This window comes from Perca flavescens, chromosome 15, assembly GCF_004354835.1.
Source record: "Perca flavescens isolate YP-PL-M2 chromosome 15, PFLA_1.0, whole genome shotgun sequence".
In the NCBI taxonomy this organism is placed as follows: domain Eukaryota; kingdom Metazoa; phylum Chordata; class Actinopteri; order Perciformes; family Percidae; genus Perca; species Perca flavescens.
Window position 1 is genome coordinate 8,352,791 of NC_041345.1, and position 16,448 is coordinate 8,369,238.

The following is a 16,448-nucleotide window of genomic DNA, read 5'->3' on the forward strand; positions in this document are numbered from 1 at the left end:
AATGAACTATTCCTCTCTGCAACAACTTTGACCACAGACAGAGATAGATGACTGCTGTATGTCAAGGCTGAAAACAGTTTTCACAACTGTTTCATGTCAAAGCAAAATTCTGCTGCTGTACAGGATTATTTGCCAACATATGTATAAAATGTGATATATGACACATTTTGAGGGGTTGTGATCAAAGGATAATCTTAATAAAGAAAAAAATGATTTCACATTGCATTGTATGAGTTCACCAGATGGCCACACTGCTTTCGATTTCTCCAACAAGAACAGAAAAAAACACAAAGCTATAAATATAAAATCAATATAGTTGAAACAAAAAATGAAACACATAGTTACATTGTGCATGTAGGAGAAATGTAAATATGTTGATTGATGTACAGTATTGACAATCTCAACTGCTGCCCTTTGCTGCCTGTCATCTCCCTCTCCCCCTTTCATGTCTATTTACTGTCACTACTTAATAAAGGGAAAAGTCCTCAAAAATAATCTGTCATACACATCTTTTTCTTTGTTGCACTTTACAAGAGATTCTGAATGCACCTGAAATCACTTGAATGGATGGAAGCTTATGATGTGTTAATTCCGCACACTGAGAACTAACAATGATTAACTATGGCCTCTCTAAACTTTGTACTGTGATTTCCCACAATTCCTGGAGTCGTGGGCCAGTTGTTGTGCTTCACAGTGGGAGAAACGCAGCTCTGCAGAGGTGTGGGATTATCTGGTGAGTAGAGCAATAAATAAGTGTTATAGATGTCAAGATAGGAAGTAATGTTGAAAGTCGAATTGTATACGTGTGTTTTGGTTTGTGTTGTCAAGTTGCAGGTGAATATTCTGGGCTATTCTCAGCATGTTTCCTTTTGTCAGCACAGGACATGGCAACCAGCTCTTCCTTCCAAAGGATTGGAGTTGTAGGTTACGGACATCTAGGTGTGAACTCCCCCTTTCAAACACTCTGACATACATCAAAGAAGGATTTTATTATATAAGTCTTTTGCTTAGATCAATGCATGTGTCTGTGTGTGTGTGTGTGTGTGTGTGTGTGTGTGTGTGTGCGTGCATGCGTGCGCGCACTTCAGGGCAGTACCTGGTGGAGAGGATCCTTAAAGATGGAGCTGCTCTCGGTCTAACACTGGCTTTCGTTTGGAACAGAAATATCGACAAGCTCAAAGGTTTAGTTCCTGATGAACTCATACTTGGTGACCTATCATCCTTTGCAGAAAGGTGCATAAACTCATATTCCAAACACCAGTATTTGCATCTTATATGATCTCTGTGCTAGCATAGACAACATGCACAGAATGTTCCGAGACATCTTTTAAAAATCATTTTAAAACTGTGTTTTACAGGCGATGTGATGTGATTGTAGAAGTGTGCCATCCACAGATAGTGAAAGAATTTGGGCTTCACTTCCTGTCTAAGTCTCACTTAATGGTGAGATTCTCCTCTGTTTTATGTGGAATATGTGGTTGTTGCAAAACAGGGTATTTCCTTTTTCTATTTTATAGCATTTTATATATAGAGAGATAGATTAGCCTTGATACACCCTTTGCTTCTGATGTTCCAGCTCCTCAACTGTAGACTATAACAGGTAAGAGTAAGAGGGGTGACAAGGTGTGTTCATGTTAATCGGTGAGTTTTTTTAAAATTAGCAGTCTGGTCTATTCTAAAGAGTTAATTTAGTTATATTATTTTGGTTTTCTGTATTTTAGGGATACTCAATATGTTCGGGCAACTGTCTGATATGTTATGAATTTTAATATGGTAGCATTGTTTTATTTTGTTGTCTCCAACAGATATATGCTTATGCATATATATGCCATTACAGAAAATAAAAACACATAAGGGTACACAAAGTTTCAGTTATTAATCACAGAATGATGACATTGTCTATTGTGCCTTTATGTATCCTCCTCTCAGGTGGGTTCTCCCTCTGCCCTCTCTGACCCTGCTCTGAATCAGAAGCTGCGTCAGGTGGCTCATCAGTATGGTAGGACACTGTACGTCCCCAGTGGTGCATTATGGGGAGGCCAGGACATCCAGAGGCTAAATGATAGTGGAGCCTTGAAGGTAACAATGGGGTGGTGCAGGTGTGGTTAAGACTGAGTAGTACAGGAAGAGGAAGGCATACAGTGGCCACTCTTCACATGGTTTACACTTTGAGAATAAAGGTGCAGCTGGCAAGTGGCAAGTAAAATATTATTTTAAATTAGTACTCAGTGTCTTCTGGTAAACCTTATTGTGTTCTGATTGAACTCTGTTCCTTCTCTTGATTTGTTTTCAGGCTTTGTTTATAAGAATGTCCAAGCATCCATCCTGCTTCCGTCTGACAGGAGACGTCCTCTCTGATTGGACGGAGGAAGAGGGCAGGCGTGTTTTATTCAGAGGCTCAGTGGCAGAGTTGTGCCCACTTGCTCCAAACAATGTTAACACCATGGCAGCAGCAGCAGTGGCAGCAGGAACACTCGGCTTTACGGGTGTTCAGGGAGAGATTGTGTCTGACACAGTGTGAGTCCTATTAAACAGCTGATTGATCTGATTGAGCCTTTCATATCTGCTTTAATCACACTTTACTTTCCATACCTGTTCCTCCTGCCCCAGGTTAAGTGAGTATCATGTGGTGGAGGTGGAGGTGACTGGGCCCGGTGGCTTCTCAGTACACACAGTAAGGAGGAATCCAGCCAAACTCGGAGCTGTAACCGGCAGTGCAACATACAACTCCTTCTGGAATAGTTTACTAGGTGAGTCCTGCGTGGTTCCTCAAAGATCCTGATGGATCCTGTCAGCTATCTGCTAGCACTAGTGGAAGAAGTCCTCAGATACTTTAGTGAAAGTACCAATGTAGGTATTTCTGCCACTGTCTACGGGAAAGTCATTTGGAAACAATGATGTAATTAATGTCATGAAATAACTGTTAAGGTCCAAATAAGTGAACAGATTTTGAGTTTGTTTGTGTGCAAATAAGTGAACTGTTGTCAATTACCCTTCATAATAAGTGTGTAATATCAACAGAGCGTACAATTGTAATTTTTAATTATTTAATTAATAAAAGTATATGTTATAATTATATATATATTTTTTTTTTTTTTTACAGTTTGCAAAGGTCATGGGGGCCGAGTTTACTTGTGCTGAAGCAGACGAGAACTCTGCAGGATTACCTACGACACAGCAAAACAAGCCAGATAAATCAGAAGGTTTATGTGGATGGTGTCACTGGATCAGTATGTTACAAAGAACTTGAAAACCCACAGACCTTGGATATTTGTGTTCCAATAAACTGCATGCATACAAAGAAGAGCCAGTTATCATTTGTAAACACTTATACTGTAGGTATATATATATTTATTATTAGTTAATCTGGTGCAAGATTGTACAAATGATAAAACTCTTACAGGCAGAGTGAGCATATGCCTGGTAAAATCATTTCAATCTTCGGTTACAGACAAAAAGTCAAGTCTAGCTCTTTCCCAGCCATCTCTCTATGTCCTTCACCTGTTCCCTTTTTTGCTGTCTGTCTCATCTCTATAACCTTAAAAAAAATAACCGGCAAACCCAGAAATAATTCACACAAGCACACACACACAGACAGGAGTGCGAAATTTGTGTTGGTGATCGTCACTGAAAGTCTGTAATACAAGAAGGTGCAGAAAGAAAATGAAAACACACGCAACACTATGCTTTTTTTGTTTTCTGATGCTATTTCTTGTGCATGTGTGTGTGTATGTTGTACATGGTTTCCCCATTCTACTTTCTTCAAGTTTTGTAGTCAACAAGGCATTTGAAAGAAAGGAGACGATGCTATAAGGTGGACAGTTGAGTTTGAAGTACTGTATCATCATCATCATCATCACACTTTTAAGCCAAACACAAATAAAAAGAACAAGTGTTCTTTGTGGGTATTCACACTGTCTTTACATGAGCATTTCTTGAAACTAGGAAAACAGTTTTGAATGTTTAAATATGACAGACGGACTCTGGTAAAAAGGATGGTTATGTTATTTTCCCTGCTCTGACCCACCTTTGAATTTAAGTATAAAAACCCCTCCAGAGACTCAAAATAATCCTCTATTATTTTTTTCCAATGCTTCAGACCTACAGTATGTTATCCAGTGTTAGTACACTACAAAATCCAGCAATCCTGATTTGTTTCCCATGTTGAGCTGTTGTTTAGCCCTTTCTAGCTGCTGCATTTATTCCACAAAGCAAGCCACTGGTTGCACTGCTGGTGTAACTGAAACAATACCAAAACATATCAAACTCACAAATATTTCTCAATATCTGAGGTACGAACAGGTTGGGAAGACACAGACAGTGATGCAATTTTTCACAACAAGCCAATATTACATTTATCACTCCCATTCACACAAATGCACTCATTTATAAAGTACATGGATCACTTTAACAATTGGTGATAAACTTTCTCACTAGTGAGGTTTAGCATGTACTGTATGTATATGTGTGTGTCTGTTTCAGTCTTTCTCGCCGTTTCCATTGTCATCGCCGTTTCCATTAGCCCCATGTACAGCAGAAGACTTGTTTTTGAATGGCAGGGTGTAGGGCTGGCGGATGTTTACCCGGTCCTTTTCTGCCTCTACATCTTCATCATAGCGTTCTTCTTCATCGTTGTCCTCAGCCTCGCTGTGGTGGGGGGAGGAGTGGCGGGACAGAGATGGAGATGGTGGCACAGAGGCTGGCCGGGGGTAACGGAAACCAGAGGTCTGAGGATGAGAACCAAAAGGCTTCAGAACCAGTGGGTTGAAGTGTAAAGATTTCACCTTGATGAATGCATGAATAAAATAAAATGAACAATGAATAGTGACAACACAGTACATCTCCCATCAGATACACACATGTTAACTTACTGAGGTGGGCTCCTGAAGTTCATACGTGTAGGTGTCGGGGAAGGCTTTAGCCAAGGCCATATGACGGGCAGATATATAATACTAGTGCAGCAAACAAACATAATTTAAAAATAATTAATATTAGTTCATCTTGAAGTTATCACATACACAAAAGGAGTCCTTGGGATTTGGTATCTCACCCTGCCGAGGTATTTCCAGTCCAAGAGGTCGCTCAGACGCTCAGTACGGTTCCTCTGGATGATCCGCTGGCGCCGGCTCTGCTTGCAAAACTGAAACAGGAAGGACGTGAGCTGGTTACACGACTCGTCCACCCCCCGATACCGCCGGTCCAGGATGTAAATGCCTGCAAAAAGAAAGGGCATGATGTCATAGAAAGCAACAGTTATCACTGCGTATCTTTTAAAAGACAAACTTTGAGAATGTAACAGATGACGTATGAGATACGCACCATACGCTGAGGGGTCTGCTATGTGTTCCTCCATGAAACAGCCAAATCCTGACAGGTTAGTTGAGATGGATGGAATTCCCATGACTGTGCACTCAGCTGATGGTAACAGAAACAGCAAGGCCCTCTTAATATTATACAATATACCTGCATACATAAATACACCTTGTCAGCATACATGAGAACGTACCTGGTGTGTAGCCCCAAGGCTCGTAGTAAGAGGGGAAGACGCCAAGGTGGCAGCCTCTTACAAACTCCTCATAATCCATTGGAAGTAGAGGAGAGGTGGACGAAAGGAACTCTGGATGAAAGATAATCTAAAGGACGGAGAGACCATTCTGTGTCAGTATTTACTATTATACAAACTGATATTCTTGGCCACATGACGCTCTAAAAAGTCACAAAGTGGAATTATAATCACTGCAGAAATTTGAATCATGTGTGCACTCCTGAAATGGTGATGTACCAGCAGGCACATTTTCTGCCCACCTATACATCTAATGCATTATTTATTACTTACAGTAAAGGGGAACTATGCTATGCAATTCTGTATTATCAGGATGCTCAAATAAAACTCTCCAGCTGATCCAGAATGCTGCAGCGTGTGTTCTGACAAAAAACTAATAAAAAAGAGATCATATTTCTCCTGTATTAGCTTCTCTGCATTGGCTTCCTGTAAAATCCAGGATTGAATTTAAAATCCTTCTTCTGACCTACAAAGCTCTAAATGGTCAAGCACCTTCATATCTAGAAGAGCTCCTAATACCTTATTGTTCCACTAGAGCACTGCACTCCCAGAATGCAGAGTTACTTGTGGTTCCTAGAGTCTCTAAAAGTAGAATGGGAGCCAGAGCCTTCAGCTACCAGGCTCCTCTCATGTGGAACCAGCTCGGGGGGCAGACACCGTCACCACATTTAAGTCTAAACTGAAAACACTCCTCTTTGATAAAGCTTATAGTTAGGGAGTGAGGAGTTGCAGTGTACGACTAGACCGGCGGGGAAGGGTGTATATCTACAGACACAGCACCCCTGCTTTTCTCTGCTTCTCTTTATAGTCATCAGATTTACCTATCACATATTCATTAATATAGTGAGAGTAGAGGGAGGCAGGCCAGTACAGCCCGATCCCGGTTGGGGAGAGTTCTAGCCCGACCAGGCACTTCTCTTTAACCTGCTTCTCTTAGTCATTCTATTATTATTTTATACTGCCGGGGAAGTTCCTTCCTTCTTATGACACAATAAGCTGCTCGCTCCTCTCTCTTTTCTTTTGTTTCCTTTTATGTGCATCCTTGTCCCAGAAATGCTTGTTACTAACCTAGCTCTGGGGAGTTTACACCCCGGAGTCCTTATGTTTCTTCTTCGCCCAGAACATTGCCTCGGATTAGGGTGACACCAAGATCTGGGTCTTGGGTGCAGCTGTCGCTGTGGACCGGCTACACCCTGCTACGCTCTGCGATTCCCTGCAATGTCCAGCTAGGTCCTGCCGCGTCCACCGCGTCCACCCATGCTCTGCTGTGCCACGCTACATCCCATAACGCCCTGCTGTGCCCTGCTATGACATAAACTACTACAACTACCATTGTAGTCACTGTTCCATTATCTCTATTGTGACTATTACGCCACTGTTCATCACACCCCCAACCGGCACAGTCAGACACCGCCTACCAAGAGTCTGGGTCTGCCGAGGTTTCTTCCTAAAAGGGAGTTTCTCCTTGCCACTGTCGCAATAGCCACTGCTAATGCTTGCTCTTGGAGGAATTATTGGAATTGTTGGGGCTTTGTAAATTATAGAGTGTGGTCTTGACCTACTCTATCTGTAAAGGGTCTCGAGATAACTCTTGTTATGATTTGATACTATAAATAAAATTGAATTGAACTATGCAGTTTGTTTAACTGAACAGCTTAGTTATATGACTTTTTTTTCGAGTTGAATGGTGGTCTTCTTGCTCCCCCCTAGAGCCTGTGAGCGGAAAAACCATCCTTGCAACTTTCGGCGCGGCGGGCCTCAGTAAATAAGTAAGTATTGCGTGATATCAGGTCTTGCGATGTAATGAATTGCTTCACGGCATCGCACACATACGCTCATTCAGGAACCGGCTAACAAGGTAGCGAGGGAGTTTTTCACACTATTGTCATGGCTGAGCCGGCAAAAAAGAAGCAGAAAGCTAGGAAAGCATTGTCGGAGGAACAGAGAAAGAGGAAACGGCAGACTGACCGAGCGAGGAGTCAGACACAAGTAAACATAGGAGCTGCCAAATCTATTCTGAAGCTGTAGGGGGAGCTCTATAGAGAAACCTGCGAGCAAAAAGCAAGAAAACAGAGAAGAAATGGCCAAAACTGCATAGCGCACCTTTAAGTTTAGGATGCCTTCAAACAAGAAAAAAGAAAAGAAAAAAACACGTTAAACTTAGTGTACTGTTTATATCTACACTAAGTTTAACGTGTTTTTTCTTTTCTTTTTTGATGTAACAACACGTAAAAAGGTGAGAAGACATCTTTTTTGTGGCCTGTGCCATTTTTGCACTACTGACAGCTGACCTTACCTTGACACGGTCAGCAGAGCTGTTGAAAAGGCCGATACGGCGAACGGAGGTAAGGATGGGGTCATTGCTGTCCTCCAGCATGTTATGAGTGCAGACTGGAGGCTGGCATTGTCTCTGAGTCGCAAAAATGGCACGCTTCATTAAGGTGAAATCCTCTTTGTCCATTATCTTTGACACATCTGGCAGCTGCCCACTGATGAAAAAAGCGTGTTTTAGATTCAAAGGAAAATTGTAAAATGACTACAATACAATATGTATTAGTATGAATAAACTCAACCATATCTCATACTTTAAAACAGGTTATTCCACATCAGGTTTCATTAAGTAGACTGAAAGTGGTCAACTTACACTAGTAGTGACTCATAAAGTTTCTTTCCGAAACGTTCCTTCACAGTCTGAGCAGTATCCCTGTAAGTGACAAAAACAAAAAGAGAATACAAGGGAAATAAGACAACTACACACTACACCACACTTTTTCAAGTTGAAATCAAGTATATACACTTGAAGTCAATGTACACTTTTAGTAAGATACTTCATCTCCTTGTTTAACATAACATAAACCTCACCAGAGCTGTTTCCTGACTGCTTGGCCCTTCAAGGTCTCCACATTGAAGTTGTTAGTCCGAGCCGGCATGATGAAGAATGCAATAACGGTCACGTCACTGTGATTGACCTGCAACAGACAGATCATTTTATCAAAAAGATTTACCTTCGTCCTTCTACAGACAGACAGACAGACAGACAGACAGACAGACAGACACACTTACCCTCAGTAGATAGTTGAGTCTGGCCAAAGCTTCCAAAAAGATGTCGGCTCCTTTGTTGGAGAACTCATACCTTCCAGCAATGAAGAGAAACAAACACTTGTCCAGGTTGAAGTCAAGGTGCCTGATGGTCAAACACAAACCAAAATCTGAGAGCTGGATGAGTTTAGCACTTACAATGTCCCCCCCTCTCTTTAATAGCATAACAAGTACTATATTCTTCAGAATGTGATTCATCGCTTTCTTATAACAATTCATTTGATGAAAAGTAACCAGCAAAAAACTCTCAATTTCACTTCTTAAAGTTCTGACTGTGCTGTTGTAATGTGTGTTGTGGGGTGTCTGACCCGTAGAAGTGTCCCCTGACGAACTCCTGAATACGATTCTTGCTCTGAGCGTGGAGGTTTTGAAACTCGTGCACGGCTGAGAACTTCTTCACATTGAGCCCATTGGGAGTAACAATGTCTGTGTGTGATTGGAGAGATTAGGGGCATTAAATACAACATAGAGACATAGAAATCAGTCAAACTTTAGTAAAGTATCTGATTAGCTAGGTAGCTAACTGTGTTAAAGCTATAGTGCGTAGTTTCTGCTTCCCCCATGAGGAATTCTAAGTAATAAAAAAAAACGTTCAGAGCGTCCGCATGACACAAGCCTTCCGTGATTGCGCACCCCTCCCACTGTTAAGGGCTCCCACCCCTCGGCCATGCAGTTGCTAGTAGCCAAGGAGGATACGGAGGATTACAAAATCATGATGGACACTTGAGAAGAGGTAATCATCTTTTTCTTGATTTTCTGCGTGCGAAAGTCGCCGGATGACACCAGTTTCTGAACGTAGCCATACTGAGAAATACAGAGAGAGTTGTGTGGAGCCGATAATCTTAAAGTGCCCATATTATGCTCATTTCAGGTTCATATTTTGAGGTTGTACCAGAATAGGTTTACATGGTTTAATTTTCAAAAAACACCATGTTTTTGTTGTACTGCACATTGCTGCAGAGCCTCTTTTCACCCTGTGTGTGTTCAAGTCTCTGTTTTAGCTACAGAGTGAGGCTTCACACTTCTATCCCATCTTTGTTGGGAGGCGCACATGTACAGTAGCTAGGTAAGGATCCCATCAGATAGCTGTTTGTTTCTACAACTTCAGTTAGTACAAGGCAGGATTCGCCGGGAGACTTCTTCTAAACGAGGGCACACTTCCAACTTTGCATGGAATACCTGCAGAACAGGGACATGTAAGTAGTTCTTTTGTAGATTATGGTGAACTAGTGTGTGTTGTAGCAGTGTTTTGCCATTGAGAACGAGCTAGCATGCTTCCGTTAGCCACCTCGTCTCAGCTGCTGACATAGAAAGCCCTGCAGATTTTGAACAGCTCACCCGGAGACTAAAGGCAGGATACATTCAGAAACCCCTATCTCACTCAAAACAGCGTGGATGTTTTTTTTTCCAAGTTTGTATGCGTGTGGAAGCACCAGAGACACAAAATATCACCCCAAATCCCAGAAAAAGGGATTTTTTCATAATATGGCCACTTTAATTAGCTTTGCAGCAACTCATTTGGCAATGGCTTGAATGTAACGGACGTTCATTAATATAAAAACGTTACGCACTAAAGCTTTAATTGAAATGATGATACATTGAAACATTCACTAATAAAGCAATAAGAAACACATCATATCCCCGTACAGTAAGACCTGCTTGCCCAGGCAGTGACAAATGAGGATAGGACGTTTCTGAATACCACGCTTTAATTCACCTCAACACACCTGGTTTCCTCTTGAGCAGAAACTCTGCCTCAATGGCTGTGATCTGTGACACAGTGGTGAAGACATGGGCACAGTGAGCAGCTGCCCGCTCCAAACAGTAGCGGTGGTAGATCTGTCTATCGCCTGCTTCCTTATCCACATTGAACTAAATAAGACACAGGAGAAAGAGGGCGATGAGTACATTTTTTGTTGAACTGTCTGATTATGTATTCATTTCTAATTTACCTACAGAAAAATCAAAGTCAACATGACTGTTCAAGGGCCTATTTCTATTGTTTTGCATTTGATTAATTACATTCCTGCAATAAAATGTACGCACGTACCTCTGCAAGTTTGTTATAGAAGTCCACATTTCCAGCACACAGGTATCGTCCCAGCAGTGTGGCGTGAGTGGTGAAGATGGTTGCGATGGACAACTGTCTATGTCTACACAACACCAGGCCCAGGCCGGCCAACCATTCATGGAAATGGGCCACGATGTGTGAAGGCTGCTCACTCTGGGCTGCGAACTGCAATACGGGAAAAAACAGGGTTTATATGTACATTACTACACACACATATATTTCAAACCTTCAGATTATTTGGAGATCAATTAGACAATTTCAGACTTTTCAAAGATCTACAGATAATTGATTTTCTTTCAGCACTTAAACACACAGTATTCAACTTCTTCGTTCGACACAACATAGGTAAAACATTTAATGTTTATAGAAATTCTTGTCACTTGACAGTTTTCTTGCTGCTGACCTCTCCCAGAAGCCAGGCAGTCAGGAAGCCAAACAGCACGGCATCGTTGGCCTCGCGGTCGAACCACGGCACGCCGATGTCACAAAGATCCCACAACTCGCTCTTCCAGCTGTCCAGAGACCAGGCGGTGAATGCGACATCAATCAGAATAACATAGGGACTGCCCTCGATAAGCCACCGCCCAAAGTAGACCTGCAGGGAAAATGGAGAAAAGGGTGAGAGAGGTAAACATAACTTTAATTCTTTATGCCATCCACCATCCACCATACCAAATAAACCACGCAAATCATAGGAAGCATAAAGACCCGCAGCTGTAACAGCAACTCTTATTTTTTGTTACATTTACCTTCACCATGTGTTTTGTATGTAAATGGTTCAGTTCTTCTGTCTCTAATCTAAAAGCACTAATCTAAAAAAATAATCCAGCTCTGGCACCACCTACAGCCTGTAGTGCGATTTGCAAAAATCCACCACTCCCTGTTTAGATCTTCCAATCAGGGCCAGGGGTGGGGGGGGTCTAACTGCATGTCAATCATGGCTCATGCACACGCATTCATTCTCCCTTGGGGGGTAGGGGTTTAGGAGACCGTTTGGGATTCAGCAGAAAGGGGGGGAGGGACTGAGAAGTTGGCAATATAGTTCAAATTCTTTGGCTAAGTCCTGGATCTTTACAATCCTACCTACAGCACATTTAATGTAATAAAACAGGACATAAATATATCTTAAGAAACTAGTGCATGTCTATCCTAAGCTTAAAAGTTGTGTGATTCAAGGTAAACCAGATAGGCTTCGTTGAAAAAGGATACACTGTACATTTGAAAAAAGCCCCTCTCCCAGCCTTGACCAATAATTCCACAGCACTCCCAGAGTGACACAGCACAAAGCTTTAAAAGTATCACGCACACACACTGATAGTCATCTATTTCTGGAGTGTGTTTTTGAGAGAGAGACAGAGAGACACTGATACAACCTCTAACCTTTGCGAGGAAATGTCACAGGGTTTAGAGACGTGGCCAGTGAGCAGAGACCGAGTGGGTCGGATATAAAAGAGGGACTAAGGATGATCTTAAACTGGTTTTCCAAGTGTAGTTCACATTTACCACACGTTTTCACAAATCTCACTCTATAATCCCTCCAACTATGTGTAGTAATATCCTTGAGTGGATCTTACAAATTTAACTCAGAGGCGTATGTGTTTACTGTGTACGTGTGGTACTACCTTGCACCCACTGGAGTTCATCTTGTCAATGGTTCTCTTCAGCGCCGGGTTGGTGGGCTCGATCAGCTCCACCTGAGTGCGCACGTTGCTCTCCACATAGGGACCCACGAGGAAATAGTTCTCCCCCCATTCCTCTGCGGTCAGACGGGCTTTGGTCTGGAGGACAGTGTAGATACCTCCAACTTCACACATGCAGCAAACATGCCACACATCGCACACAAAGCAGAGATGGATATAATGTGATTCAACCAGATATATATGAGACATTCCTGTGATAGGTCTCTCTAACAACTAGAATTTCCCTGAAGATTATGTGAATAAACAAGATTGGACATGAAAACAGAATAAATTACAAATGTATAAGCGACTTACAATAAGTGCTTTTTAACATTATTTTCATTCAGTTTATATATGCAAACCATTTTTTTTCACAAACTGGAAAACACACACACACACACACACACACACACACACACACACACACACACACACACACACACACACACACACACACACACACACACACACACACACACACACACACACACACACACACACACACACACACACACACTTGCCTTTGTTAGCAACCTCCCATGCAATTTCAAAAAGAACAGCGTCCTCCAAATCAAACTCCTCGTCCCACTCCTCCAGTCCTGACAGGGACGTGACAGAGAGGCTGCGAGCCAGCGGCATGCTGGGTAAACACAGAACACACTCAGCTGAGATGGGAGCACCTACATGATTGTCACTTATTGAACTTATTTACCAGAAGTCTTTTGATGTGTAAGCAATTCACGTCTTAGAAACAGGGTTTTTATATCGAAACCTCTTCTTTGATGTTATTTCTTTCGAAAGAACGAAATGAAATCATATAAGCTGTTATAACCAATTGCCTGTGATGACAGAAACTGAAGCATTACATTTTTTCTATTGTATCAATGCAAGTTTCTCTGGATAACAGTATCAGATAAACCTCAAGTGTAAATGACACATTCTTTTAAACAGTGTAACTTTCTCTTGACTAACATTTCCTCACACATGCTAGTATGTCATCAATGAAACACACATCCCATTTCATAACACTATTACATTATACCACTGTTATGTAAATACAACCTTTACAGATTCTTTCACCATGTTAACAATCCTCTCTTGTGAAACTCTGATGATTGAATTTGTAGTCAAGCCTATTATTTCTATTTGGCCTTTGGAATACATGCGTAAGCTTAACCTTGGCTGTTCCTATAGGAACCCCTGTGCAAACACACAACACTAAAATGGTACATTGATTAATAGATAGGGATCCAACGTATATGTGTGGGGGTTGTGCCAACGTATATGTGTGGGGGTTGTGTGTGTATGTGGGTTGTGTGTCTATGGTATTTGCTCTGTCTATTATCTGATATGGTCAAAGGGCTTTTTCTGCCTACTACTACTAGAGCTGTAACAATTCAAAATTTTGCTGTACAATTAATTGTCTCAGAAATTATTGCAATTAACAATATCATTGTCTCTTTCAGTCTAATTTAAAAATATTTATTTAGTTATTACTTTTTAAAAAAAATTCAAGTTTTAAATTAATTCCAGGATACATCTTATATTTCACTGTTACCTGAGCCAGATAATGTAATAACAAAGGTATACAGCCTATGAAGTAAACACTGCCTATTTATGATCATAAAACATTTTTGTATCCCCCCTTGTCATTTTTGTTACTATGAACGTGTATAGGCTCAATTGCCAACAACTAGCATAGCTTTAGCTCAACAGTCCAACCAATAAAATTACCATTTGGCATATCTAAATAAAAATAAACAATCACCCTCAACAGTCATACTCCTTAAGACCTTAGCTAATGTTAGCAATTAATTGCGGTTAAACAAAGAAACTGCGATTACGTAAACAAAATGGACAATTAGACAATGATGTAATAATTGTTACAGGCCTAACTACTACTTCTCATTAACTACACAAAACACACACGCGTACAGTCAAACATATCACATACTGCTGCTCCTGTCAATGCATCCTACTGCAACAGAAAAAGTTTATTTATTTGTCTTCCTATTAGCAGTGGAGACATTTAAAAGGTATAATTAACAGAGGAGTGAAATCAAGCTGACTGTAAGATGCACTGAAAATACAACTTTGTGTTCAGTTTCTGCTTGCAGAAATGGTGAAACCTCCTAAACAAATGGGGGAGGGCGTGGGAGTGGGGTGAAACAGGATGCAGGAAGGCACAGACATGGTCACAGATCAAGTATAAACTTGATCCAGGCGTTCACGCTGTGGCACTCGATGATATGCTACTATGAAATTTTGAAATTGCGTAAAGTTGAGACATGTGGTGAACTATAAAAACTAACCAGTGGACAAACACTGGGTTACACATAGACAGATAGCAAATGCCCTTCCACCTGCCCTTTCAACTGCTCATTGCTTACAAGAAATTCAAGCGGTGTGTACAGCGTACAACAGACAAGCTGATTTCAAATTCCCAGGTGATTACAAGTGTTGAATTGCTACTGAGAGCAGTGGACAAAAGGTAGTTCAGTGATTAACAATAGATCTGTCACTGTCCAAGCCTGATAAAGGCCCAGATGAACCAGAACTCGAATCTGATTAAAATGTGTGGTTCGAATTGATGACAAACATCTTTTCAAATAATCTTTCCTTCATTTGCACGTACGTCAGATATTCACATCAGACCAACTTAAATAGAACTTCAATATCCCCTCCAGACATGTTTTCAGATATGAAAAATAGAGTAAAATACTCTGTTTGGAATTATTGTATTTTAACAAAATAATGTCAATTACTTTGTTAGAATTGCCTCAAATTAGATCTACTCCTTCATTCTCTTTGAAATATCTAGGATACACAAATATTTTTAGCCTAAGCCAACCAAGTGAAGTAGGCTAACCATGAGCAAAACACATTTAGTGGAGGTTGACTTTAAAAGTGGGAAGAGTTATATAGTTTGGTGTCATATGGAGGGAGAAACAAACTTCTGAACAATCCACCATCCTTTTAAAAGGGAGTAAATATCACAGTGCTGAAACTGAATTGCTGTTCAGATTAGGGGACCCCCTGGGATTCCCTTGGGGTCTCCTTGGGAACCGATGCTTTCACGAATGAATGACACTTCACGCTAATCACCATCATGCCCCTGTCAGTGGATACCCTTTTAAGGATATTTTGATTAGAACTGCCAGGGCCTACAGATCTGTCCCACAACAGGCAATGGAGCACGTACTGCACGTAAGCCTCGAGCAGCGACGGCTCGTCCAAAGACTACCGGACACAACAGCACCATAAAACCAACAGAAGACCTCCAGGAGGCTGAATTTGCATGCTGTTGTGTGTGTCGTCTATGCTTTCTCACGAGTTGAGGAGCGAACGTGACATCAGGCGTGCATCTACTGCATCTGCGGACACGCGCAAAGGACACAGCGTCCTGATGCGCGCCCCTGTCTGTTGAGAAAGTATTCAACTATATTCAATGTGGAAATGAAAAATACAGATGTCTACTCACCCTACGGTTTCGTCCCAATTTCAAGAAGATGAACAACACATTGGCAGCTGTCGCAGTCAATCGAAAAAACTGAAACCAACGGAGAGGGAGGAAAAGGGGGCGGCGGCTTTAGTTAAATGCCAGCTATTCACATTGGTTTGGTGCGTTTGCTGTCAGACTGAAGGACAGGGCGCTCATGACCTGCGATGCAGGAAGAAGGTTGGGTTGGTGAATGCGGGGTCTCTGCTGTCACATTATTCATGAGCTTTACTCCCATTGGACCTCAGTCTCATCTTTGTCTCTGCCTCTGCACACAACGTGACGGGAACTGGGCGTTTTCCTCAGCTGAGAGACGCAATTGGCTGAGCAGAGGTTAAATGGATATGCAGTGGTTGGTGAATTATCTTTTCATCCATACAAAAAGGGGGAGTCATGGGAAACCGGGCAACTTGTTTTCTTTCAATGAGGAGGTAGAAGAGCAAGATAGTTATTTATAATGTCTTCTAAGGGTCATGTGCATATAGTTTTGAGAATGCAACGTGACCAGTGACATTAAGACACCCAATCCCTTTACAT

At 41.5% G+C, this 16,448-nt stretch overlaps 2 protein-coding genes across 2 annotated transcripts; one reads left to right on the forward strand and one right to left on the reverse strand.

Moving 5' to 3' along the window:
* Positions 1–884: 884 nt before the first annotated feature.
* aspdh (aspartate dehydrogenase domain containing) lies at positions 885–3,298 on the forward strand. The gene is made up of 7 exons (XM_028599148.1): positions 885–939; positions 1,089–1,233; positions 1,359–1,443; positions 1,930–2,079; positions 2,294–2,517; positions 2,611–2,750; positions 3,104–3,298. Exons 1-7 carry the CDS (start codon positions 885–887, stop codon positions 3,139–3,141), a joined length of 837 nt encoding a protein of 278 aa, XP_028454949.1. The 3' UTR covers positions 3,142–3,298.
* A 30-nt stretch (positions 3,299–3,328) lies between these two features.
* On the reverse strand, positions 3,329–16,080 carry gys1 (glycogen synthase 1 (muscle)). The gene is made up of 16 exons (XM_028600035.1): positions 15,894–16,080; positions 12,934–13,052; positions 12,356–12,537; positions 11,137–11,328; positions 10,713–10,898; positions 10,390–10,534; positions 8,971–9,088; positions 8,627–8,747; positions 8,426–8,532; positions 8,208–8,267; positions 7,860–8,052; positions 5,507–5,633; positions 5,320–5,415; positions 5,051–5,214; positions 4,872–4,952; positions 3,329–4,727 (listed from the first exon to the last, which is right to left on the reverse strand). The coding sequence occupies exons 2-16, from the start codon at positions 13,049–13,051 to the stop codon at positions 4,479–4,481; spliced, it is 2,139 nt and encodes a 712-aa protein (XP_028455836.1). The 5' UTR covers position 13,052; positions 15,894–16,080; the 3' UTR covers positions 3,329–4,478.
* Between the last annotated feature and the right edge of the window lie 368 nt (positions 16,081–16,448).